Source organism: Megascapheus bottae, chromosome 17 (assembly GCF_031878675.1).
Source record: "Megascapheus bottae isolate mThoBot1 chromosome 17, mThoBot2.hap1, whole genome shotgun sequence".
In the NCBI taxonomy this organism is placed as follows: domain Eukaryota; kingdom Metazoa; phylum Chordata; class Mammalia; order Rodentia; family Geomyidae; genus Megascapheus; species Megascapheus bottae.
In genome coordinates this window covers 12,086,226-12,108,723 of record NC_143525.1, presented here as the reverse complement: position 1 = coordinate 12,108,723, position 22,498 = coordinate 12,086,226, and the positions used below count along the sequence as shown (strand labels likewise).

Sequence of the window (22,498 nt, the reverse complement as noted above, 5' to 3'; positions counted from 1 at the left end):
GAGAGGAGGAGAGAGGAAGCAGGGGGAGGGAGGGAGGGAGCAAGAGCCAGAATGGGGGGGTGCCTTGGCAGAGTTAACTCCTTCGGTGCTGGCAGGAACCCGGATAATGGGAAAGGAGATGGAAGCAAAATCAGAGAGGCCCTAAGGCAAACATGGAGACCTGGACAGCCTCCAACGATGACAGCCAAGACCACGGGGATGGATTTCGTTTCCCTTCTAGGGCTGGGGGCGTCCTCAGGTGTTTAGCCACTAGAGTGAGCCCAGGGTGGGGGCTGGCATGTGAGGAAGGGGGCTGGCACGAGAGAACCCCTGGGGAACCCATTTTCCCTCAGGACTCACAGGAGGAAGCCTGAAAATCAATTATGCCTTGGACTCTTCAGTGTCTGAAATGGGGGCAGGCAAAAGAAAGGGGGGAGAAAAGGAGAAGGGCTACGGGACTGACAGAAGAAAGAACATTTTCAACGTCCCCAACTCCTATGTCAGTGACTCCAGACTTTGTGACCAGGGGCCCCAAATCTCAGCTTAATATTAGCAGGATTTTGCTCCTGCCGGAGGCAGCACACCCATCCCCCCAACTGCTTACCTGACTCTGGGAGATGGAATCCTCGTAATAGTCCAAGATATCTGTCACAAAAGCCCAACTAAGTCAGTGGACCTGGACCGTTCCCACCCCAGGCCTCTCTAGGCTGCCTGGCCATGGCACTTCTGTTTGTTTGGTAGGGGAGACTCTCCTCTAGCAAGATAGGTCAATGCTGAGGGAAGACACTATGGCAATGACCCCACAAGGGACTCCATCTTAGACCAATTGTTCTCCAAGGGCCCAGTGAGACCTGAAGTTCAGTACTTGCCCTTATAGCCCAGGCCAGCCCTTTTCACCATGGCCCCTAAATAAAAATTGGAGTTACTCACCCAGTAAAGCCTGGAAGAGGTCACTGTGCAGTACTGTGAGAAGAGGAGGTGCCCACCGCAATAGTGGGGGAGCCAGGAGCCAAAGGGCTGACCTGGGAGCTGGTGAAAAGCAAGTGACAGAGGATTGGAACCAAAAAGAGATTTATCAGACTGTCACCTCAGCTTCCCCAGACACTATAGAAAAATTTGGGGAGAAATAGGACTAAGTCCCAGACCTCCACTACTCTCCCAGGCTTCCCTTCCACAAGGACCTGTTATTTTTACCTCTTGGTCTCTGAGACATCTCTTTCTTCTCTTCTCTCACTGTAATCTCCCTAATCCGCCAGGATTGGAGTTGAGCTGCCTCCTCCCCTCTCAATTCTAGCTGATAGGTAAAATGGGTAGACTCTGAGCCAGCTGAGTGGCTGTTCACTCATCTGCAGGTCCCAAACACAGCTCTAACACCCTGTTTCCCATGCTGTGGTCCTCCTCTTCCCAAAGCCAACCATAATAGAGTTACACTTCCCTGTGGGGTTGAAAAGAACATTTTTTTCCCAAAAGACTCCAGCAGCTCAAAAGAGAAAGATGAGTCCAGCTCTTTTGCTTCTCCTAGGCCTTATCCCAGTACAAAAAGGAATATAAATGTCTTATAACTTCTTGACACAAAGTTAGAGAGATAGGATGGAAGTTGTGAGTGTGAGAACTTCTTGGGCCTGGAAGAATCCATCTGTCTAGAGGTCTAGCCCAGGGCACAAGGACTCTGCAAGAAAGAGTACAGATGTTCAAGAAGTTCCCAGAGGTCTTAAGGAATTGGCAGTGAATCCAGGGGTTCCTCCTACTGTGTACTTTTTTGTGTTTTGAGTTAATAACAACTCCTAGGTCTCAAAAGAATTTTCTTGGGACATACTTCAGTTCAAGTCTGCTGCCACACCAATTCTCTGTTTGTATTAATAGGGACAAATTTCATGAAAACCCATGTCCGAGTCTGGAGCATCTACCTTGCATTTCTCACTCCACTTACTACCTGGGAAGTCCTCCCTTCGTTCTACCTCCATACCTTTGCCAAAGCTCCTCTTCTTAGCCCATCCTATCCCTTAAACAGACTATACTTCAGTTCAGACCCGTAGCATGAAGTGTTTGATGGGGGTGGGGTGGGGGGAAGACCAGAGAGGCTTGAAGATCCCACCAAGTCAGAATATGCAGGGACTGTGGGGTGGCCAAAACTACAACTCCCAGCATGCATTAGCATCCAGAATCCCCGCCTCCCCGCCGCGCAGTGCATTGTGGGCGATGAGTCAGGGCCGGGACACCCAGCGTTGTACAAGTGGGACCAGCGAGAGAGATCGGTGTCCAAGGAAGTGGCCTCTGGAGCGGCTCAAAGATGCAGACGGTGGGGCGGCAGCTGCTGAAGTTGAGGGGCCGAAGGTCTGTGTATAACAAGAAGTTTTGAGGGGGGCAGCGAGCCTGAAAATGGGCCAAAACTAAACTCCCCATTCCCCACAGCCCGCGACCCAGTGAGTTCCTGGGGCAGCCCTGGCCTGTCCCTGCCCGCCGACCTTATGCTAGTGGGGCCACTCAGGTAAGTGACAGCGGTCCTCGGGAGGCCGTGGAAGTGATTCCACCTCGGCTTCCACCACCCTGCTACCGGCAGAGGTCTCCCTTCTCCGTGTCACCTGGTGGCTGTTCTGACAGCAAAAGTAGGGGAAAGGGCAAGCCAGGGTGACCCAGGGTGGGACTAGGGAAAAAGGCATCGAATCCATGCCAACTTTTCCCTTGAGCTCTGCTTAGCTCCAGAAATTCCTTTCCCAAACTGCCAAACTATCCCTTTCCCTAGGCAGCTCTGGACAAATCAGACACCCTCTCCTCAGGTGCTGCCACCAAAGAAAAACCGGCCAAGGCGGTATGTGACTGGAAGGCAAAGTTTACCAACGCCTGGGGTGGATCTACCCCAACCAGTTCCCTGAAACTGCTTTCTCCTTGCCCAGGAATCCAAGTCCTTTGCTGTGGGGATGTTCAAAGGCCAGCTCATTACTGATCAGGTGTTCCCATATCCATCAGGTAAGGGAAAGGACAGTGCTGTGTGTGGATCAGGGGAAGCTTCTGACCACCTCACTTGACTAGCCTGTTTCTCTCCTCCCCGCCCCTGCAGTGCTCAACGAGGAGCAGACTCAGTTTCTCAAAGAGATGGTGGGGCCTGTGTCCCGTTTCTTTGAGGTGAGGAATAACTTTCATCCAGTCCCTGGTGACATAGGTGATGTGAAGGAGCATAAAAAAAGCCCCACACCTGTAATCTGAACTGCTCAGGAGGCTGAGATTTGAGGATTATGGTTCAAAGCCAGCCTGAGCAGCAAAGTATGTAATTCTTATCTCTAATTAACCACTAGAAAACCAGAAGTGGTACTGTGGCTCAAAGTGGTACAGCACTGCTAGTCTTGAGCTAGGGACTGCTAGTCCTGAGATCAGGGACAGTGTCCAGGCCCACGGTTCAAGCCCCACAACCAACAACAAAAAAAGAGCCCAGACCAAGTGCCCATGGCTCACACCTCTCACCCTGGCTACTCAGGAGGCTGAGATCTGAGGATCATAGCTTGAAGCTAGTCAAGCAGAAAAGTCCAATGGCTACTCTAAAAAGGCTGCAAGTGGCGCTGTGACTCAAGTGGTAGAGCGCTAGCTTTAGCAAAAGAGGTCTGAGACAGGCAAGCCCTGAGTTCAACAGAACAGGCCACAAAAAAAAAAAAAAAAGCAAAATGCCTGTGTGTGGGATTCTATGCTTTCTCTAGGAGGTGAACGATCCTGCCAAGAATGATAGTCTGGAGCAGGTAGAAGAAACCACTTTGCAGGGGCTCAAGGAGCTGGGGGCCTTTGGTCTACAAGTGCCCACTGAGCTAGGTGGTGTAGGCCTTAGCAACACCCAGGTGAGAGAAGCCTCCTATTTCACATTATCCCACTCTGTTCCAGTTTGACAGATTCAGCTCCTTCTCACTCCTAGGACCAAGGTCTCTTCTATGCAACTGCTATGCCTAGGGTCTCAGCTTATGTGGACAATCCTTACCCTAAAACAAAACACAGTGTATACCTAGTCTCTTAGCCCCCATGGATCTCACTCAAGTAACAGCAGGGTAATAGGAATCTCTAAGACCTAATGATATACACCAGTACCTTTCACCACAGTCCCCCCTCACCTACACTCCCTCACCCACCAACACTCAGTGCTGACATGGAACTCAGGGCTTTACATGTGATAGACAAGCATTTTTTTTTACCACCACCCCTAGCTTGCATCTCTTTTTGATTGCTCTAACTTTGTCCACATGGAGAAATGGCCCAGACCAGGCACTGCTCTCCTGCTAAAGGCAAGCCCCTGTACAGCCAGTTACAGCCCAGATGCCCATTTCCCCTACAGTATGCTCGCCTGGCAGAGATCGTGGGCACGCATGACCTTGGTGTGGGCGTTACCCTGGGGGCACATCAGAGCATCGGTTTCAAAGGCATCTTGCTCTTTGGCACCAAGGCCCAGAAAGAAAAGTACCTCCCCAAAGTGGCATCTGGTAAGGCAGCCCTGAGACTGACTGGCAGCAGGGGGGCGGGGGGTGTTCTGAGCTTGGATCAATTCTACCAGTTGCTGTTTAGATCACCCCATAGTTGGCATATCTTTTTGGGGTGCAAATCCCAGAAGGCGTGGAAAGTTCTGATAGGAAAATGCAAAGAAACTGGATTCTGTCAGAGGTGTTAGGAAGATCAGCCTGGGAGGACAAGAGGAGATGACACCAGTTGGATAGGCATCAGGACTTCTGGTAAAAGAGCTCTCTCGTCACTAGGGGAATGTATAGCTGCCTTCTGTCTAACTGAACCCTCAAGCGGGTCAGATGCAGCGTCCATCCGAAGCTCAGCTGTGCCCAGCCCCTGTGGAAAATATTTCACCCTCAATGGAAGCAAGCTTTGGATCAGGCAATCTTCATCCCGTTTCTCCCTTCTCCCCCTCAACCTAATTCTGCCTCCTTTGCTCTGAGCCCTCCGTGCTAACCACCTCCTCATTCTTCCTCAGTAACGGGGGCCTGGCAGACATTTTCACAGTCTTTGCCAAGACACCAGTTACAGATGCAGCCACGGGGGCCGTGAAGGAGAAGATCACAGCTTTTGTGGTGGAAAGGAGCTTCGGAGGTGTCACCCAGTGAGTGGGTTTGGGGAAGATGTAGAAAGCCAGGGGACATAGCCAGGGTGAATGTGGCTGTTATAGGTTGTCTTGGGGGAAGGGGGGCAGAAGCAAAGCATGTGGGCAGTATGTGCCTTCTAGGATGTTTGTATGGAACTGACATAGAGCCTCTCTCCAGCAACCAAATCCAATGCAGGGTAGTAGCAGTATATAGCCAGGCCTCTCTAATCCCTAATTACAAGGAGGCACAATGCATACAAGTACTAACAATCTGCAAGTTGCAGCTCATGCTTGATCGTAAGAAATGGAGGGGTTATATCCCCACGGCAGCCATGTTTCTACCCTGACTTTCCTGCCCTATCGCAGTGGGCCTCCGGAGAAGAAAATGGGCATCAAGGCCTCAAACACTACAGAGGTGTACTTCGATGGAGTACGGGTGCCATCTGAGAATGTACTGGGTGAGGTTGGGGGCGGCTTCAAGGTCGCCATGTACATCCTCAACAACGGAAGATTTGGCATGGCTGCAACCCTGGCCGGCACCATGAAAGCCATCATTGCCAAGGCGGTACGTATCCTGAGTCTATTCATACCCGAGGCCCGAGCTGGCCTAAGCAAATCATTCTGTCCCCTTCTCCCTGAGTCCCTGTCTCCTTGCAGGCACTGTGCACTTTAGAGACCCCTCCCCTACTGGCAGCTCCAGACCTGCTAGCTTAGGTCTCCAGCAGGTGTGAACTTAACTCTTAGCTGTTGCCAAAGCCCATGCCTCCACTCCAAGCCCAGCCCTCTCCTAGACAGACTGCAGCCCCACAGATGGATGCATCCGTGTACTGTCTTCCAGGTGGACCATGCTACCAATCGTACCCAGTTTGGGGACAAAATACATAACTTTGGGCTGATCCAGGAAAAGCTGGCCCGGATGGCTATGCTGCAGTATGTGACAGAGGTGAGGGGACTCCTATGCCTTTCTTTTGAAGTCCTGTGTGGCTTTCTTCAGGGTCGGTCAGACTACAACTCCCAGCAGCACCTGGGGCAGTGGGTCTCCAGCTTTACACCAATGCCCTAGGGGATGCGGGGAGGCACAGTCAGTCCAGCTTCTGGGAACAATGCTGTCCCACTAAGGTGCTTCCCAGAGGTACTGAAAGTTCATTCGACTCCATCCTTACTCCTTATCTCCACCCCTTTTGAGAAGTCCAATGTCCAGAAGCCCCCTGGCATACCACCTCAGAGGACCAAATATCTAGATGTACTTAACCCAACAGAGTCAGTCAGATGGTGAATGCAATGGGCTGTGGGTGGAGATCAGACCTGGTCTTAGAGATTTGGGTGTTGGGGTCAAGTCTGACACAGCCCTTCACAATTTTCCTTTCCATGTCTCGATCATGTCACCTCAGTCCATGGCTTATATGCTGAGTGCCAACATGGACCAGGGATCCACAGACTTCCAGATAGAGGCTGCCATCAGCAAAATCTTTAGCTCGGTAAGGACCCTGGCCTTTGGGGAGGGAGAGTCTAGCTTGAGAGCTCAGACCTCAAAACAATTTCATCTGGTGCTTTGTCTCTAGGAGGCCGCCTGGAAGGTGACAGATGAGTGCATCCAGATCATGGGTGGCATGGGCTTCATGAAGGTAGAGGCTGGTCTCTGGCAGGGGCAGGCGGGAGGAGCAGTTGTGTCCACCGTAGCAGAGGCTCATGTGTTGTCCTGTGTTAGGAGCCTGGGGTAGAGCGCGTGCTCCGAGACACTCGCATCTTCCGGATTTTTGAGGGAACAAATGACATTCTTCGGCTGTTTGTGGCTCTTCAGGGCTGTATGGTAGGTAGGGAGAATGGGGAAAACAAGATGGGATTGCAGTGAACAGAAGGGGTCACAGGGATTCCTGACTGTGGGATCCTCCTACCCCACAGGACAAAGGCAAGCAACTCTCTGGGCTTGGCAATGCCCTAAAGAATCCTTTAGGGAACGCTGGCCTCCTCATAGGAGAGGCCAGCAAACAGCTGAAGCGGTAAGCTCAGGGGCCAGGCAGGGGAGGGCAGAGTAGCAGCATGGAACAACTAACCAGTCATTGTCCCTCTTCCTCCCAGGCGGGTGGGACTGGGCAGCGGCCTAAGTCTCAGTGGAGTTGTCCACCCGGAGTTAAGTCAGAGCGGTGAGTTGGTGAGTAGTCAGGGGTAGGGCAGAGGCTACAGCCAGGTCTGCCATGATGGCTCCTGAGCCCTGAACCCAGCCCATCTCTTCAGGCAGTGCAGGCTCTGGAGCAGTTTGCCACTGTGGTGGAGGCCAAGCTGATAAAGCACAAGAAAGGGATTGTCAGTGAGTGATCTCTGCCTCCTACTGCTTCCCCCACACACACCCGTGTCCCCTCCCCTCAGCTAATGCCCCCCTCTTCCCTGTCTACCTGACAGATGAGCAGTTTCTGCTGCAGCGCCTAGCTGATGCGGCCATTGACCTGTATGCCATGGTGGTGGTTCTCTCCAGGTGAGAAGCAGGGCGGGAGGCCTGAGCTGCAGGGTGGCGAATCAGGGCCACACCTCAGGGCTATCTTCTCCTGCTTCCCTACCAGGGCATCAAGATCCCTGAGTGAGGGTCACCCTGCAGCCCAGCATGAAAAAATGCTCTGTAACAGCTGGTGTATTGAGGTGAGCCTTGGGTCTAGCTGAGGCGGGTGGGAGCTAGAGACATAGGCCTGATCCCCTACCCCCTCTTCCCAGGCCTCAGCCCGGATCCGGGAAAACATGGCTATGCTGAACTCTGACCCACGGCAGCAGGAACTCTTCCGTAACTTCAAAGGCATCTCCCAGGCAATGGTGGAGCGAGGCGGTGTGGTCACCAGCAACCCCCTGGGCTTCTGAATTCTCCCAACCAGGGCCTGACCCAGTTATGTATGTGCCTTCTCTCAAGTCAACACGGAGGCCCCCATCCTGGGTATCCGGTTCATCCTTGGAGGGGGCCTGTGTTCCCAAGACCGTGCCTGTCCTCAGGAATGCTTAGTGCCTCACAATACAGCTTCTAACAAGGCAAGTTTTATTCCTGGTGCTCAGTTCTTTCCCTCCACTGTCTACCTCCCTCCGAAAGAAAGGAGCCAGAGGCTTGGGGAGTTTGCCTCTATTGCTTTATTTAGTGTTTTATACAAGTAACTAAAATAAATAGAACAAAGGCAGCTACATGCCCCCCAAGTACCAAGTATCCCAGCTTCCTTGGGCTGTGCTCTGGGGTAGCTAATCCCCTTCCTCCTCTACGGTACCATTGACCCCCACCCCTCACCCTACAAAGGACAGCACTGCCTGGGTGTCTGGAGGAGATCACATTGTGGAGTTAGAAGGGACTTAGGGGGACAAGGATTTTTCATATAAAAAAGGAACTATCTATTTTAAAAAATAGTACCCAAAAATGTAAGAAAAGTCTATTGGAACCCCCAAAAAAGGCTTGTAAAAAATAAAGCTAAAAATAACCAAAGGGCCCTCCTTGCCTACCCTTGAAGCAAGGGGAAGGACCAGGCACTGCCGGTGAGAGTCACAGTGGTAATAATGTGAGGGCAGCAGCCTCAAGGCTGAGCCTGTAGGCACTGTAAGGAACAATGAGGATGTTATTGACAAAAACACCCAGTCACAGAACGGAGCACCAGACCAAGAGTGCCTCAGGTACAGACCCAACATGGCCCCACAGTGGGCTCTACATCACATCTACAAAGAACTCACTGGGGTTACCCATAGCCATGTGGAAGCTCTGGCGGCTGGCTGTGAGCTCTGGGGGCACAGAGCCCAGGTCTCGGACTGGAGGGGCGCCTGGGGGCTGCACTGCTGCAGGGACAGGGGGTGGGGGGGGTGGCATCATGACCACCATCATGGGATTATAGGGGAGAGCCATGCCAGGGGGAGGGCCATAGGGATGGACCCCTGGATGGGCTCGGAGATTAGAAGCGCCACCCGCTGAACCCCTGGATGGAGGAGGGCCCCCACTTCCAGTCCCACCAGCTTCCCCACTCCGCCGAAGGCTGCACCCCCGACTGGAGGGCTCCGACTCACTGCCGCTGCCCGACTTGGACTCGGGGGCCCGCTCCTCGGGCCTCCCTGTGCGCCCGGCTCCCCCATCGCTTCGTGTTGACCCACTGCTCCGGCTCCCTGTGCGGGGAGACAGGATGGGACGAGTGAGCACCAACCCATTCCCCTGGCTTCGGCAGCCCTGGCTCCGTCTGGCCCCTCCTTCCCCTCCACTGAGGCCTCAGCCTCTGGCTGTATGGGTATCAGGTGACTTACCCTCACTGTGCTGACTGCTGGCACTGCCCCCACCATAGGTGTAGGATGAAAGCTCATGGTAGGGTGGAGGCTGGGGACTGTAGGGATGAGGAGCTGGATACTGGTAGGAGAAAGTGGGCAACAGGGGCCAGGGAGTGGCCCCAGGCAGTGGAGCCAGGGTGTCTTGGTCTGAAGCCCCACTGGAGCCATCATTGTCATTCAGAGACAGGTTGACTAGATCTGGAAAACAAAAGGGTGAGGAGTAACAAGCCACTGCTTTAAGCCAGACCTCCCAACAATGGAGACCATGTCTCCAGAGCCACTATGATAGGGATCCAAGAGGTTGCAAGGGCTCTGACAGGATCTGCTTACAGGTCAGGGGTACAGTCAGGGCCACCACTAGCTCAATATGCTTTTGTGGGACTCAGGAAGAGGTGCCACCCTAGGGGACACAGTTCTACAGCCGGCACATAGCTTATTCTATAGAATATGGCTGTCTATCGGCCAGCCTGGCCTCATCCTCGGCTAGTGCAGGACATGTAGTACCATGACCGCCGATGACCGACCTGGCTGTAGTCTGGTTGGTACAGAAGAGGACAAGGTAGACTGATTTGCTCTCTCAGGGCAAGGGCTGGGGACTTACAACTCTCACAGCCACCACTGAGGTCCCCAAAGACGTAATAGCATTGCTCCGAGAAGGTGATCTTGTTCACAGTGTGTCGGATGAGGCCGGCCTTCAGCAGCCCGCTGGCGTACTTGCGGGCTTCTCGGCGCTCAGGGAAACCCTCCACGTGATGATAGAGCCAGTCCACCACATCTGAGCCTGAGATTACCCACAGGAGAAATAGGCCTCAGATTCTCCTCCCAATCTCCCACTCTCCATCTTTCCTCCCACCTACACCATCCCTAGCTAGAGTCCCTTCCTCTCTTTTCCATGCCACATTGCCCAGGGCCCAGCAGTACCCAGAAAGGCATTGGGGATGGTGATCTTGAGCCACATGCGATCCCGAACTTCCAGCCCAGATTCTGGAGCTGCCATGGCTTTGGTCACAGATGCCATGTCCATATGGATGGAGAGACCCCGGCCCTCACAGCCTGACAGAGGAGACAACAAGGAATGAGGGCAAGGGTCCACTGGCATGGAGTTAACAGGGCAGATCACTCCTGGCCAGTCTACCAAGAAGGTGGGCTGGGGGTTTACCATCAGGAAGAGAGGATCCAGATGTGATAGTGCTCATGGATGATGAGCCTGGATAGGCTGGGAAGGTGCCAGTCAGAGCAGCCGAGTGTGACACCCAGGCAGCAGGGTCAATTGGCTGGATAGGCTCATCTGAGACAAAGGAAGACATCAAGATAATCACTTCTCAATCCCAGGAAACCAGCCCTATCACTCCAGAACTCAAGACTCCAGTTCCACCTCTTCCTCCATACTCTCCAACCCATTTTGTTCAGTACGCAGGCCCAGACCCAGACCCAGCACAGGCCTCCCAGCCTCATCTCTTGACTACAGGCTCCTATCACTTACTTCGAGGGAGGGTGAAGTAGGCCTGAGGAGAGGGATCCCAACACTTGGCAACAGTCAACACAATGGGACTGTGAGGAAGAGAAAGCCAATTAAGAGAAGATAAAAAAGAGGCCTCAGAGAGGCGAAGGCTTAGGCCAAGAATGAATTGAGAGACAGAGAAGGAAAAGAAATATACAGTGGCTGGGCCAGAGAAAGTAAGCGTAAGGGGGTGGGGAAACTCTACAACGTAGACAACTCACCAACTCGGAAACTTAAAAAAAACATGCTAGTCGGATGCTAGTGGCTCAAACCTATAATCCTAGCTACTCAAGAGGTAGAGATGTAAGGACTGAAGTTCAAAGCCAGCCCAGGCAGGGAAGTCCATGAGACTTTTATTTCCAATTAACCACCAGAAAACCAGAAGTGGGGGGCTAGGAATATAGCTTAGTGGTAGAGGGCTTGCGTTGCCTGCATGAAGCCCTGGGTTCGATTCCTTAGTACCACTTAAAACAGAAAAAGCCAGTGGCTCAAGTGGTAGAATGCTAGCCTTGAGCAAAAGAAGCTCAGACACAGTGCCTAGGCCTTGAGTTCAAGCCCCATGACTGGTTAAAAAAACAAAAACAAACAAAAAACTCCTAAGAGAAGGAAGGAGTACATACATGCTGTACAATTTTATTCACAGCAAGTATCAGACAGGTAACACTGAACCATGTTACTCCAGGACTCACACATGGTAGAAAAACCATCAAATGAAGCAAAGACTTCTTTTTTTTTTTTTGGCCAGTCTTGCAGCTTAAACTCAGGGCCTCAGCTCTGTCCTTGGGCTTTCTCAAGGCTAAAGCTGTACCACTTGAGCCACTGCACCACTTCCAGCTTTTCCTGTGTACGTATGTGTTAACCAATGAATGGAACCCAGGGCTTTGTGCCTGCTAGGTGAGCACTCTACCACAAAGCCAAACTCCCAGCCCGAAGTAAAGACTTTCTTGACCAAAGAAGTCAAGAGGGTAATTACTGTCTGGAAGGGGGGGCGGGGAGAGGTTGGAAGTAGGAAAGGAAACTTGAGCAGCAGATTTTCTGAGGTATCAGAACTCTCCTGCTTCATAATCTAGGTGATACATGTAATCACACTAGCATTATTTGTTATATTCTACATTCCTATGCATAGTAAGTCTTATGTTAATTTTTGAATTTCAAGATAAAAGGTGAAAGAGCCAACAGGCCCAAGGACCAGAGACAGCTCCGAGGCTCACCCAGGCTTGTGCACAATGTCTCTCAGTACCCGCACGGCATCATCATTGCTCATGTTTTCGAAGTTCATGTCATTCACCTGGAAGTGAGGGGAAAGGAGTCACCAGCAGGATGGCAAAGGCAGGGTCCCACCTGAGTGAGGAGAGCGGCCCAGCCTACACACTTGCAAAAGCATGTCCCCAGGTTCGATGCGCCCGTCTGCCGCTACGGCTCCCCCTTTCATGATGGAGCCGATGTAGATGCCTCCATCTCCTCGCTCATTGCTTTGGCCCACAATGGAAATGCCCAGGAAGTTGTACTTCTCTGTGAAGGTAAATCCATGTGAGGAAGGGAAGGGGGACCCCCCCCCTGGCCTGGAGACCCATACTTGCCCCGTCCCCCAGCCAGACTCCTCCATACCCATGTTGAGCGTGACTGTGATGATGTTGAGAGACATTGTGGAATCTGTGACACTGCTGAAGGATGAGGTCTGAGATGGAAGGAAGGAAAGGAGATAGACTGCCCTTCAATGACCTGGAAAGAAGCCTGAGGCTCCTGTGTCCCAGGGACCACCTAAATGAAGTCCCACTTGTCCTATGAAAGCCCTCTCACCCTCTCCATACGAGGCGGTCGTTGCTTCCGCCGTCGTCGATGGCGTTTCAGGAGGCGGGAGGCACTGCTCTGCTCCGTGGAGCTGCTAAACCTAACCGGGGGTGGGAAAGGAAGCGTTTGGAGACTGAGAAGGTCATGGGACCATAAGATAAAATGGATGAGAGGGTTGACTGCAAGGAAGGGTATAAAAAGAGTGTGTGTGGGGGGGGGGAATGGAGGGAAAACACTGGGGTAGAACCATACCTACTCATGGTGTCATCCTCATCTGAATCACCCAGGCTGGTACTCTCCAGCTCACTGGTCATAAGAGTAGAGGAGCTCTCGTACCCAGCCAGGTGGCGCTCAAGCCTTGAGGGGCCACTGGGTCTGTGACCCCCAGCTACACAGGAACAAGAAAATGAGCAAACAGGACTCCTGGCCTTCATACCCTTATCGAGGCTGGGGTCCCCTTCCCAGCTTCCAATCTAACCAGGCATTCCAGAGTCTAGGCCCCCTCACCGCCATGCTCACTGCTGTCTCTCCTTCGAGGTCGATCCCGCCTCAGGGACACAACTGACTCTGTTTCTGTCTCAGGCTCCAGATTTTCGTGGCTGCTGGACACGTTTGGGCTAGATGGGCAGAGAGAGTTCCCAGCCCATGTCAGCAGGACAGTGCTCTGAACTGTCAGCCTCTTCTTCCCAAAGGCCTGGATTCCCTCCTCATCTCCCTCCCCTGGTCTCAGGAATACAGGGGACTCACTGGAAGGATGGAGGCCTTGAGTCCCCAATGCCACTGGTCCTCTCAGGTGGCAAAGGGGGTAATGGTGGGGGTGGAGGCACCAGCTCCGTCCGAGATTCATGGGTTGGGGGAGCCATTTCAGGTTGGGGATTATCTGATGACACTAGCTAAAGAGGGTAAAGGAGAAAATATAGCTCCATTGAGAGTGGAGCACAAAAGCAAAGGCTAAAAGATATGATCAGAAAGGGGACAGAGTCTCAGAGATCCTGGGGAAAGAGCCTAGAAAAAGGGTAGCCTGTATATGAGGCTCCAGAGATAGAAGGCTAAGGAGCTCACACTGGCTGTTCAAGGTGGTGGGGCCTCTCACCACTGGAAAGACAGGGCTATGGAAATAGACTAAAGCTCACAGCAGCTTGGCAATGAGTCAGGGCCACTTACCCAGGACACCACCCTTCCATTGAAGCAAGGTAAGCGAGCATTGTCATCTGATATCTCTTCCTTCACCACCCTACAGACACACAGGAGAGGTCAGCAAGGCTAGACAAGCCATCCCCACCCTCCATCCCATTCAACATTTCTCCCAAGCTCCATCCAGCACAAGGATGTCAAGTCTCTCCTGCCCTAAGTCCTCTTTCCTTACACTAAAACTATTTGTCTCACACTCCTTTTCTCTTCCCAGTATATCCTCAAGAGCACAGAGCTATTCCAAAGACTTTCTTCAGTCTGATTCAAATCTTTCAGGATAATTTCAAAGGCCACCTCCCATGGTTATTACCCAGATGCCTAAAATACCTGTCTGACTTAGGAGTCTGGCTGGCAGCCTCCCTCCAATCCAATCCCTGTGCTATCTGCCTCAAAGGGCTTCGGCCCTCATAGAAGCCCCGACTGTTCCTCTTCCCTTCAGTTTTCTTTAATTCACACCAGCCCAAATATGTGGTCTTTGCCTGGCTAAAAACATTCATTAAGATGAAACAACAAAGCCAAGCACTGGTGGCTTATGCCTGTAATCCTAGTTATTCAGGAGGCTGAGATCTAAAGATTGCAGCTTGAAGCCAGTCAGGGCAGAGGTGTCCTTGAGACTCTAATATCCAATTAACTACCCCCTCCCCCCCCCAAAAAAAACCCACCAGAAGTAAAGCTGTGCCTCAAGTGGTAAAGTGCTAACCATGAGTTAAAAAAAAAAAAAAAAAAAGGCTCAGAGATGGCATCCAGGCCCCTGAGTTTAAGCCCCAGAACTGACACAATACCAAAACAATATCCATTAAGATGAAACAACTGTTATCTTCATATCCCTTCATTAGAAGGAAAGCTCCCAAGAAGAGGGGAAGCCAGGCTTCCCATTCCCCTGTGGTTCACCTGGCACAACTCTGCATGAAGCAAGCTGCTCAGCCTAATTAATCAACCCCAAAACCCAACCACAGAGGATCAGCATCTCTGCCACAGTTTCTTGAAGTGGACTGGATTTGCCCCTTCTTCTCACCTCCCCATCCAATCATTAACACCCATTCTATCCAGCACTGTTCTGAGCACATGGCATCATCCCTTACACTTAGTAGGCATTAACAACTACCTGTTGACTGAATGGGAAGAACAACAACATCAGGCTCATGAGGCTCTCATACACAAACCCTCATCCTCAGATGGGGATAACTGATAACTTTTTAGCTTCTGAGTTTGGGAGAGTTGATATATGTCATCTTAATCCATTTGGTATCAAGGTGACAACACAACATATTGCAGTTTTCTGGTCACTGTATCCCAACCTGAGCATAGCTCAAGCTACTCCAAGACTAGATATTCTGTATCACTAGAATCAAATGTATGGTGCTAGCCTCAATACTGGTCAAAACTGGCATGTGCCAAGAATTTACAATGTGCCATGCACCTGGATTGAACATTTCACACTGTGATTATCTCTGTGTCACAGATGAGGAAATCAAGGAACCAAGGTTCAATAAATTGCTCAAAACCACAAGGCTGACAAACAGAATCTAGATTTAAATCCAACAGAACTACCAAGATGGCACCATTCCTCCCATGTTGAACAATCTTAAGTAGAGTCTTCAGTTCTCTTAGTCAAAGGTTATATTCTTCACTGGACTTCAGGCATCTTCCCAGGCACACAGTGTCTTTCTCATTACTTTTGTGTCCTTTGTACACTCCTACACTTGTCATTGACAACCCAGGTTATCCCAACCTAATCCAGCCCACCTTCAAAAAGGTGGAGAACCCAGAGAGCCCTGTCTCAAAGAATATAAATAGAGGAGGGTTAATTCCGCACTTTTACAACCCCAATGTAGCTCAGGATTATCAAAAAGATCCCAAATTAATCCAGGATTGGCCAATCTATTCTAGTGTGGCCTACAACGTCTCAACAAACACTTTTCTGCACCAAAATAGACAATATTCCAATTACATTGTCTATACTGGTTAGCACAGGCTTCGATGGCCATATTGACTCAATGGCCCTATATTGACTGACCCAATAAAACCATGACTGTCTCTGTCCCCAAGAGAAACTTAGGACCAAACCAGTGTAGTCCAGAATGGCACCAAGTTTTTCTGGGACAATCTACTCTGGACATCAGCTCAAAAATAATCCTAACCTACTGTAGGCCAAAACATCTCAAACTGTCCCAATCTACAACAGATCACACAATATTCCTACACAACCTCTGTGCTTTGGGACTGCTCAGTACATACCGAACTATCAGAAGATGGCTCAATCTATCCCAGTCCAGTCCAGAATATCCTCCAAACCAACCAATGTGCCTCCATCTATTCCAGTATAGCTTAACCTTTATTCTGGTCAACTAAAGCCCAGCTTTGGCTTTCTGTAGGCTCGGGTACCAGGGTGCAAGTATAACCTTACCTTCCTGGGATAAACAATCGACCCCCAGCATAATACAATCTGCTCCCTTATGGGCAGAACATCCGAGTGCAGATCTGTGCCCCTCAACTCAGCCCGATCCGCTCTAGTTCTGCCCCCATCCTTCCCAGTCAAGGCCTTGTGCTCACCCGAAATCCTGATCCATAGACTTGAAAAAGTACTTAGCGCCTGCGGGCCGCTGCAGAACGCTCTTGAAATCGCCGAGGGTGATGCGCTCGGCGGGAACGGGGATCTTCACCAGGTACGGCGTCTCCTCCTCATCCAGGTGGTAAATCACCTTCGTCTCGCCGACACCACCGCACCCCGTGCCGCTGCCCGCCATGGTCTCGCCCGCGCGCTCCCGGGCTCCGGCCGCCCACCCAACGCAGCACCGAGCCCCTGCTGCGCCTGCGCACAACCGAAAACAGATGTGCGAACGCCGATAGGACCGGCCTGTGTGGAAGACGGCCGAAGGATAAGGCGTGGGACCGTCGGAGCTCAGCGAGGGAACCGGCGGAGGGGGGGTGGAGAGGGAGGTGGGGGGGGCCTAAAGCGCAGACGCCGCTGCCGCCGCCGCGCGCCGCCGCCGACGTGAGCACTCCCCCAGTCCCCGCCCACCTCTCCCCATGCCACGTGATCCAAGCCTGCCCACGGCGCGCGACGGGGACCGCCCCGTCACGTGGCTCGCTCCAATCACGTGACCCCTGGGATCCTCCAGATCGCCCGCACCACGTGACCGCCTCCTGGAGCAACGGCCTCCTGGCCCTCAAGGACCCCGCCCCCCCCATACTCCCACCCACCCCAAGGGCCGCTCTGCTAAGCGGCCCCCGCCCTCCCGCCGCCTCCCTTTACCCTGGGAGGATGGCAACAACTGGGATGGGAGCAGGACTGGGAGTGGGAAGTGCAAAGCCAACTGGGGGCCTAGGGTTGGCTACTCCCAAGTAATTCTGGGATAAACAGCAAGCCCAGGTCTTTGAGATGCATTTCCAAAGCCTCCCCTCCAAAGCAGGACAATCAGTGAGGGCTATGAACACAAAAGAGCCCACTCTGCTTTATTTACAACAGTAGGCTGTACAAACAGCTGGCCAATATTATTAAAAACAAGAGGTGAGTGGTAACCATCACCTTTCTGTTTTCCTTCCTCACTCAGCGAGGCTCTGGCACTTCACTTTTGAGCTGCCATGCTCAAAAGGGGAAGTCCAAAATCAAAAATACAACCGGTGTAGAAGAAAATAACTGGAAAGTGAAATAGAGGATGATGGAGGGGGAGTGCTATATTTACACTAGTTTTGTAGACAATTGTTCCACTCCAATTAGAACCCTGGCCCAGAAAATGAGGGATAACAGGTCCAAGGGACAGATTGTGTCCACAGATCCAGACAGTCCACTCCTACCCCCCACCCCCCAGCCAACTCCAACAGAGTCCAATTTCGAGCCGTGGAGCAGGAAGGGTAGGGTAGGAATGAAGACAATTCCAAACAAGTCTCCTTTGGAAATCCTGCCTGAAGTCACAATATCCAAGCTCCAGGGAATAGGCTGAGGACCCCGAGGCTCAGTTCCCAGTCGTGTTGTCATTCAGAGTTCCACCCCAAGATGCTCATGTCAGGGCTCTCCGGATTTAGGGAGCCCTCCTAACCGCCGGGCCTCTGGCCGAAGTTCCTTGCATTTCTGGCAATAAAAGAAGTCAGGGACATTGGTCTTCTTAATCTTAGCACAGGAGAGGTGGATCCAAGTGCCGCAAAGGCTGCATTCAATCATGGGCCGTCCTGCAAAGGGCTTTCGGCAGTAACATGTGATCAGATCCCATGAGTCATCACCTGGGAAAAACAAAGTTTGGTTGGAGTTTTGCCTCAGCTCTTGGATCCACAACATACTCCCACCCCTGAAATCCACTATCCCTGGACAGTGGCCCCCTAGGCAACCAACCCCACACTCCTCACCTGATTCTACCATGATGTCTTCATCCATGACCCGCATCTCGCCTTCACTGGAGCTGGCATCACCATCCTGGCTTGTTTCGGTGCTGCCCACTTCCTTGCCTTCACTGTCAGTGGGGGGAGCTCCTTCAGGGTGCACAGTGGCAGGGGGCCTGGGGGCTTCAGGGGGTGTTGGGAGTACAGGGGCTGGGACTTCACCCCCTACCACTGCTGCCATTTCTTCATCCTCCTCATCCTCCTCCTCCTCTTCTTCCTCCTCCTCCTCTTCAGAGTCTGTATCACTGGGGGGTGCCCGGGGAGGGCCAGGAGGTGGGAGTCTATCCCCTCGCTCTGCCTTTTTCAACTTCCGCTTCTTGCTTTTCTTGATTCGAGATCTCTTTTCGCCGTCCCCAGGAGCTGGCCGAGGCCTCCGAAGCACCCCAAAGCCAGACCCACCTCCTGGCCCCAATTTTCTGTTCTTTCGGTCCTTCTTTCGGGGAGGCTGTGAGAGATCCCCCTGGGAAAGGGGCACTGGGGTGAGAGCAGCAGGGGGCCGGGAGGTATGTGTGAGGGACGTGGGTGCCAGTGGAGATGCCACTTTGGGCCCATCCAGATCGAAGAGAGAGTCCTTGAGCTTCATCTTCTCAAGTAGGGTGGCGCTGTCAGGAGCCTGCAGACGAGAGAAAGTGGACCTTGGGGGTCCTGGCTGATTGGGAGCTGCTTGAGCTGCCCTTCTTTTGGATGACTTTGCTTTCTTAACAAAGGTCTGGATTGTTCGAAGGTCTGAGGGGGCTGAGTCCCAGCCATCACTGTCTGCTGCACTCTCACCTCGCAAGGGAGAGCTAGAGCCTGAGGCTGGCCAGTCACTTTCCTTAAAAGGAGGAAGAGACCAGGATCAGCAGGAACCTAGTGTTGTCCCATTCCCTCCAGAAATCTACTCTGAATGTCAAGGACTAGACTTATGCTTAAGTATCCGAACCCTCCCACCAAATGGAGTAAGTACACAAAACTTAGAGGTCCGGTGTCATTGTCTCCTAATCAATTCCTGTCTGCCAAAGTCTACACAAAACTTAAAGAGCATTCAGGTCTCATTGTCTCCTAATCACTTCCTGTCTACCCAAAGCCTAAGCCATCTCTACACTCCTCCTAGCCTAAACCTGCCTCTTCCACAGGCATATTCCTTTTGTTGGGTTTCTACAGAAAAAATTTCCACTAACAGCAAGCCAAGATTATTCTAAAATCTCAACCAATACATCCACATTCCCAATCAGGGAATGCCCAAGCCAGCTCAATTCTGTTATCCCTCTCCCCCAGACCACCACAGCCCCACAAAATGGCTTATTTCTTCTGTGTTGCATATCGTCCCTGGTAGGCTCCTCCCATATAATAGTTCCCCTCAACTGGGTTGTTGCTGTGTCCCTACCTCTTTGCTAGGGGGGATGTAACCAGCATAGGCCAAGACAAAACTGCAGAACTTGTTGAAATCCTCAATTGTTCTCCTACGTTTTTCTGGTGGCTGAAAGAAAGGATGTAAGTCATATGGAAGCCAAATACACATATTTAAGAGGACAATCCCACAGCCACAGTCCCTACAGGGAGGAACATGGGAATGGAGGGAGAGCATAGGCAAGTCACACCGGGCAGCAGACACAAGAAACTTCTTACCTGAGTCTCTGGCTTAAGAGTCGGAGGTGGGTCTGTGGAAGCAATAAAAAGCTGAGTCAAGTGACTAGGAAATAGTACGCAAAAACCCCGCCTTTGAACCTTGGAGATTCCAGGTGATGAACCCCGTCCTGTCCTAGGTGGCCGGCCCCGTCGGGGCGAGAGGCGCCCAGCTGGACTGGACACGCCCCCCGCGCCCCTTCCGCCCGGGAGGGGCGGAGTCTGGGCGCCGCGCCCTCCGAGGCCTCGCTATAGCGCTCCCCTTCCCCCACCCCACCGGAGGCCCGGCGCCCCGCCCCCCGCTCGCGGCTCCGCCAGTCTACTTGGCTCTCTCCGCGCCCCACCCCGCCATACCGCTCCCGGAGCCCGGCCCGGGCCCCCACTCGGCTCCGTCCTTCACACGCGCTCGGAGCTCCGAGTTGGCGCTCGGTCGGGCTCCGCCGCCCAGGGGCCGAGATGACCACGCCGAGCCGCTCCCCGCCCTCCGGCCCCTTCCCCCGGCGCACGAGGCCGGGCGCGCCCCTCTCCCCCACCCCCGAACACGCTCCGGCACACACACAGCCGGCCCTCCCGCGCGTCCGGGACGGACCCGGCGAGCTCGCTCCCGGACGCGGCCCCCCGGCCCCCCCACATCGTGCTCCCCTCAATTTCGCCGTCCCTCCGCCCCCATCCGGGGCCTTGGCCCCTCCCCGTCTCGAGCTCTCCGGGTTCCCCGCCGGGGCCCCGGGCCCCGTCCTGAGCTCCTCCAGCCGCCGGCCGCCCCCCCTCCGCTCGCCCCCCCCCGCCCCCGAACTCACCAAGCTGTGAACCCCAAACTCAGTCCCCTCCGCCCAAGCAGCGACTCCCCAGCAGCGCCGCCGCCGCCGCCGCCCGCCTCACCCTCCACAACTCCCGGGCTCCAGCCCTCGCCGACCGGCCCCCCCCGGCAGGCCGCCGGTCCCCGCTCCACCCCCACCCGCCCCGCCGTCCCCGCACCGGCCCGGCGCCCTCGCCCCGCAGCCGCCCCGGCAGCGGGCTCCCCGCCACAGACAATGCCCAGACCCGCTCTGCTCCCCACAACTACCCGATCACCCCTAACAATCGCCAGGCGAGCTCCGGCGGCAACTCCCGGAGCTCCGGCACCGCCGCCACGAACTCGCCCGCCGCGGCCAACTCCGGGCCCCTCGCTCAGCCCCGGCCCCGGCCTCCCGCCTCCCAACTCCCCGGCGCCAGGGCCCCGAGCAGTCCGAGGCCCTCTCAGCCCTGACCCCCGCACGCCCGGGCCCCCGGCCCCGGCCCCGGGCCTCCCCCTCCACAAACACCGCCGGCTCTCAACTCCCCTGGCCCGGCCTCCCACCTCTTTCTCCCAGGGCTCGCAACTCGCCGCCCTCCCAGCCCCGGCGCCGGGCCCCCGACCCCGCTCCGCACATCCCCGCGGGGCTCCGGGGCTCGGCCTCCAAGTTTGCCAATGGATCCCCCAGCCGCCCCCCACCGCTCGGTGCCGGTCGAGGGCTTACCTTCGGGACTGGGCTCCGCCATGGCTTCCAGCATCGCCCCCTCCCCACCTCCCGGCCCGGCGCCCCCTTCCCCTGAGCCGGGGATCCCGGTGCTGCCTCCGGTGCTGGCTGCTCCTACGGCCTCGCTTCGCAGAAGTGTACGCTTCGGCCGGGCTGGAACTCCAGTCCGCTAGCCGCTGCCGCCACCTCCCTCCACCACAGCCTCCCGCACTCCCGGACCGGGCCCCCCTCCCCCCGCGCCGCCGGCCGCCTGCTCCCTCCTCCTCCTCCTCCTCCTCCTCCTCTCTCCTCCTCCTCCTCCTCCTCCTCCTCCTCTCTCCTCCCCCCCCACTCCTCGCCTGTCCTACCCCCACCCCTCCCCTCCAGCGCTGGCGCGCAGTGCATCAAGGGCTTTGTAGTCCGCCGGAGGCCCACGGACAGGAGCGCGTAAGAGCCTCCAGAACTTCAGTTCCCAGCAAGCCACGTGCTAGAACATGCGCAGTAAAAACGCTCCCTCTCCGCCGGGGAGTGGCGGGGAGATCAGGAGCCTAAGAGTAGAGCGGAAAAGCGCGCGCGGACTCTTGGGAGATGTAGGCTGGGCGGGACCAAGAAAGGAGAGGAAGAAGGGATTAAAACTCTCGGCCACCATACTGCCTCATTTGCACCTTCTTTCTCCCCAGGGGGACCGCCCCACTTCCGGCCAGACGGTGAAATGGTTGCTGGGAAATGAAGTCCTTCTGGCAATAAAGGCATCCTCTTCCCAGTTTTGTTCCCAGTTGGAATTCCACTCCATGGCAAGCTCACATGCTGGCATAAGTTCTGCAAATGACATGCAGCTGAAGACACTCCTATTACTACCTGCCACACTAGTATCCCCTCTTAACCCACTGAACTGTGATAAGCTTAATCTAAAGCAGGTGTTTTCCAACTTCTTATGAATTCATAATAAAAAGCAGAGTACTACACTGGGTTCAAAGCCAGCCTGAGCACAAAAGTCCTAGAGACTCTTATTTCCAGTTAGCCACCAGAAAACCGTATGCAGTGTTGTAGCTCAAGTAGAGCACTGCTCTTAAGCTGAAGAGCTCAGGGACAGCTCCCAGGCCCAGAGTACAAGCTCCATGACCAGAAAAAGGAAAATCAGAGTACTTCTTTAACATCAAAACGTAGTATAGTATATAAAACTAAAGTTTAATGAAAAAAAATTCAAAAATATTCCACTCACAGAAAAATGTACCTGCCAAACAG

At 53.8% G+C, this 22,498-nt stretch overlaps 3 protein-coding genes across 8 annotated transcripts; 1 reads left to right on the top strand and 2 right to left on the bottom strand.

Moving 5' to 3' along the window:
• Window positions 1-2,183: 2,183 nt before the first annotated feature.
• Acadvl (acyl-CoA dehydrogenase very long chain) lies at window positions 2,184-8,057 on the top strand. Its single transcript, XM_090349746.1, has 20 exons — window positions 2,184-2,313; window positions 2,392-2,467; window positions 2,723-2,788; window positions 2,874-2,946; window positions 3,038-3,102; window positions 3,669-3,803; window positions 4,292-4,436; window positions 4,707-4,836; window positions 4,934-5,059; window positions 5,408-5,606; window positions 5,880-5,984; window positions 6,433-6,519; window positions 6,604-6,666; window positions 6,750-6,851; window positions 6,944-7,041; window positions 7,121-7,193; window positions 7,277-7,349; window positions 7,442-7,514; window positions 7,600-7,675; window positions 7,748-8,057. The coding sequence occupies exons 1-20, from the start codon at window positions 2,270-2,272 to the stop codon at window positions 7,886-7,888; spliced, it is 1,950 nt and encodes a 649-aa protein (XP_090205872.1). The 5' UTR covers window positions 2,184-2,269; the 3' UTR covers window positions 7,889-8,057.
• Window positions 8,058-8,143: 86 nt separating this feature from the next.
• Window positions 8,144-16,688, bottom strand: Dvl2 (dishevelled segment polarity protein 2). 5 transcript variants are annotated; one of them, XM_090349745.1, is made up of 15 exons: window positions 16,350-16,688; window positions 13,770-13,839; window positions 13,353-13,498; window positions 13,113-13,222; window positions 12,858-12,993; window positions 12,615-12,705; window positions 12,423-12,492; window positions 12,187-12,326; window positions 12,026-12,102; window positions 10,797-10,864; window positions 10,449-10,601; window positions 10,235-10,405; window positions 9,915-10,094; window positions 9,293-9,511; window positions 8,144-9,157 (listed from the first exon to the last, which is right to left on the bottom strand). In XM_090349745.1, the coding sequence occupies exons 1-15, from the start codon at window positions 16,541-16,543 to the stop codon at window positions 8,709-8,711; spliced, it is 2,274 nt and encodes a 757-aa protein (XP_090205871.1). In that variant the 5' UTR covers window positions 16,544-16,688; the 3' UTR covers window positions 8,144-8,708. The 5 variants fall into 5 exon arrangements, with proteins under 5 accessions (XP_090205871.1, XP_090205867.1, XP_090205868.1 ...); XM_090349741.1 differs by having other exon boundaries at window positions 10,235-10,366; window positions 10,473-10,601; XM_090349742.1 differs by having other exon boundaries at window positions 10,235-10,366; window positions 10,473-10,601; window positions 13,125-13,222.
• Window positions 16,689-17,225: 537 nt separating this feature from the next.
• On the bottom strand, window positions 17,226-21,491 carry Phf23 (PHD finger protein 23). 2 transcript variants are annotated; one of them, XM_090349727.1, is made up of 5 exons: window positions 21,275-21,491; window positions 19,782-19,813; window positions 19,540-19,632; window positions 18,141-18,987; window positions 17,226-18,017 (listed from the first exon to the last, which is right to left on the bottom strand). In XM_090349727.1, the coding sequence occupies exons 1-5, from the start codon at window positions 21,306-21,308 to the stop codon at window positions 17,803-17,805; spliced, it is 1,221 nt and encodes a 406-aa protein (XP_090205853.1). In that variant the 5' UTR covers window positions 21,309-21,491; the 3' UTR covers window positions 17,226-17,802. The 2 variants fall into 2 exon arrangements, with proteins under 2 accessions (XP_090205853.1, XP_090205854.1); XM_090349728.1 differs by having other exon boundaries at window positions 18,141-18,786; window positions 21,275-21,490.
• Between the last annotated feature and the right edge of the window lie 1,007 nt (window positions 21,492-22,498).